Here is a 1,607-nt window from a genome sequence, read left to right on the forward strand (position 1 = left end):
CGGGGGGGGGGAGGGCTGGCAGGGAGGGCAGGTCAGCTGCCCAAAGCAGCAGGGCTATGATGTAACTATTGTCTTCTATAGGAGGGTGGGGTGTTTTGTTTCCCTGGGGACATTTTCTCCACCAACAGACATGTTTCTGCTGCTGATGTTCTGAGAAACAGGATTTCAGAAGTCTGTTATACATAAATGTTTAGCGATTAGTGAGATTCTTTCATCTGTGTGTGAAGCGTAGGTCAAAAGCATTCACAAAAATAATTATCTAGTGGAAATGCCCATTATAAACACTGCACACCAACACAGTATATGTTCATTGATTTAGGAGTCAGAGAATCCTATAAGCTTATAATTCTAAACGCAACAGACAGATCATTAAACTCCCAGGAGACGTGGCCTTTGTTAAAGACCAAACGACATTATCAATGGAATGGTGGGGTGTTTAGGAGCGATTTAAAAGTACTTTTGTCAGGTTAGTTACCAGTCATCGTGTAGAGATCTGGGGCGTTTTGAACAGTTGAGTTTGATAAATGGAGAGCACAAATATTTTAATATCAATAAACTGCTTCTTAAACACTGATGTTCTCTTACAAAAATGGGATTTAATGGGAACGCCTGATGGACTCTGCTAATGAGGGCACAGCCGGGTCTGGCCAGGTGCTCAGGTGCCATCCAGGTGGCCATCACGAGGGGATGAAGCCGACCCAGCTGAGGGGCTACAAGGCTAATCACATCCCACTGATTACGAAGCTCTTCTTTTTGTCCCTCCTCCTCCTTCTCCTTTGAGAAGAGGAAAGAAAAACCCAGATGCTGCCAGTTGACTCACGGCTCTGATGCGCTTTAAACACTTTTTCAGCCACATGCGGATGGTCTGCTTGGCCACCTCCTCCTCGATGGTGTACTCCAGCTGCTCCCTGGCCAGCAGTTCCTCCAACTGCAAGCTCTTCCGGATGTCAACCGACCTATAGGACAGCATGCTGGGGTGGGGGTGGGGGATGAGAGCACTCCAGGTCAGACTCATCTGGGACTCCGGCCGGTCCCAACCTTCAGAGAGATCTCAACCTTCAGAGAGGCTACCACTCCGTCCATGCACCATAGTGTCCCTGTGCCGCTCGACTAGTAATGTCACCTCCTCTGTAAGACGGGGATAGTCATGGTCCCCACCCTATGAAATGACTGAGTTAAAACTTGGGAGGTGCTTACAGTAGTAAGTGCCATGTACGCATTGTGTTTGTTAAACCAAACTTCCAGGCTGGGCTCTGATCTATGTTACCAGCTGCTTAAGGCTCTGGGACGTTCCCTGTAGAAGGAAGACTGCTCTGTCTATATATTTCCTTCACATTCAGTTCCAGGTGGAGACGGTTAATATACTTGGCTAAAGGTCATGCTTCCTGCACCCCCCGCCCCTTGCCATCTCCCTCTCCATTGATCTCATTTGTGCCCTAAGATGTTACTCATTAATTCTGGTGGGTGCAAAGTCAGGGTGCAATACTTGCTCCCTTTCTGCCCTCGGCACAATTGTCCACTCAGGGGCAAGTGAGGCCAGCACAGCCGACGTGTTGCCTCAGGGCAGGCATCCGCGGGCAAAGGAGGATGCAGCCCCTTCTCTGGCT

At 49.0% G+C, this 1,607-nt stretch overlaps 1 protein-coding gene across 1 annotated transcript in view; it reads right to left on the reverse strand.

The window, feature by feature from the left end:
• Positions 1–1,607, reverse strand: part of NALCN (sodium leak channel, non-selective) — a 293,487-nt gene that overhangs the window by 9,883 nt on the left and 281,997 nt on the right. The window contains exon 40 of the mRNA XM_077753896.1: positions 821–971. Within this exon, the coding sequence (XP_077610022.1) occupies positions 821–971 (151 nt within the window). The remainder of the gene's footprint in view (positions 1–820; positions 972–1,607) is intronic.

Source organism: Crocuta crocuta, unplaced genomic scaffold (genome assembly GCF_008692635.1).
Source record: "Crocuta crocuta isolate KB4526 unplaced genomic scaffold, BGI_CrCroc_1.0 scaffold31, whole genome shotgun sequence".
Classification (NCBI taxonomy): Eukaryota; Metazoa; Chordata; class Mammalia; order Carnivora; family Hyaenidae; genus Crocuta; species Crocuta crocuta.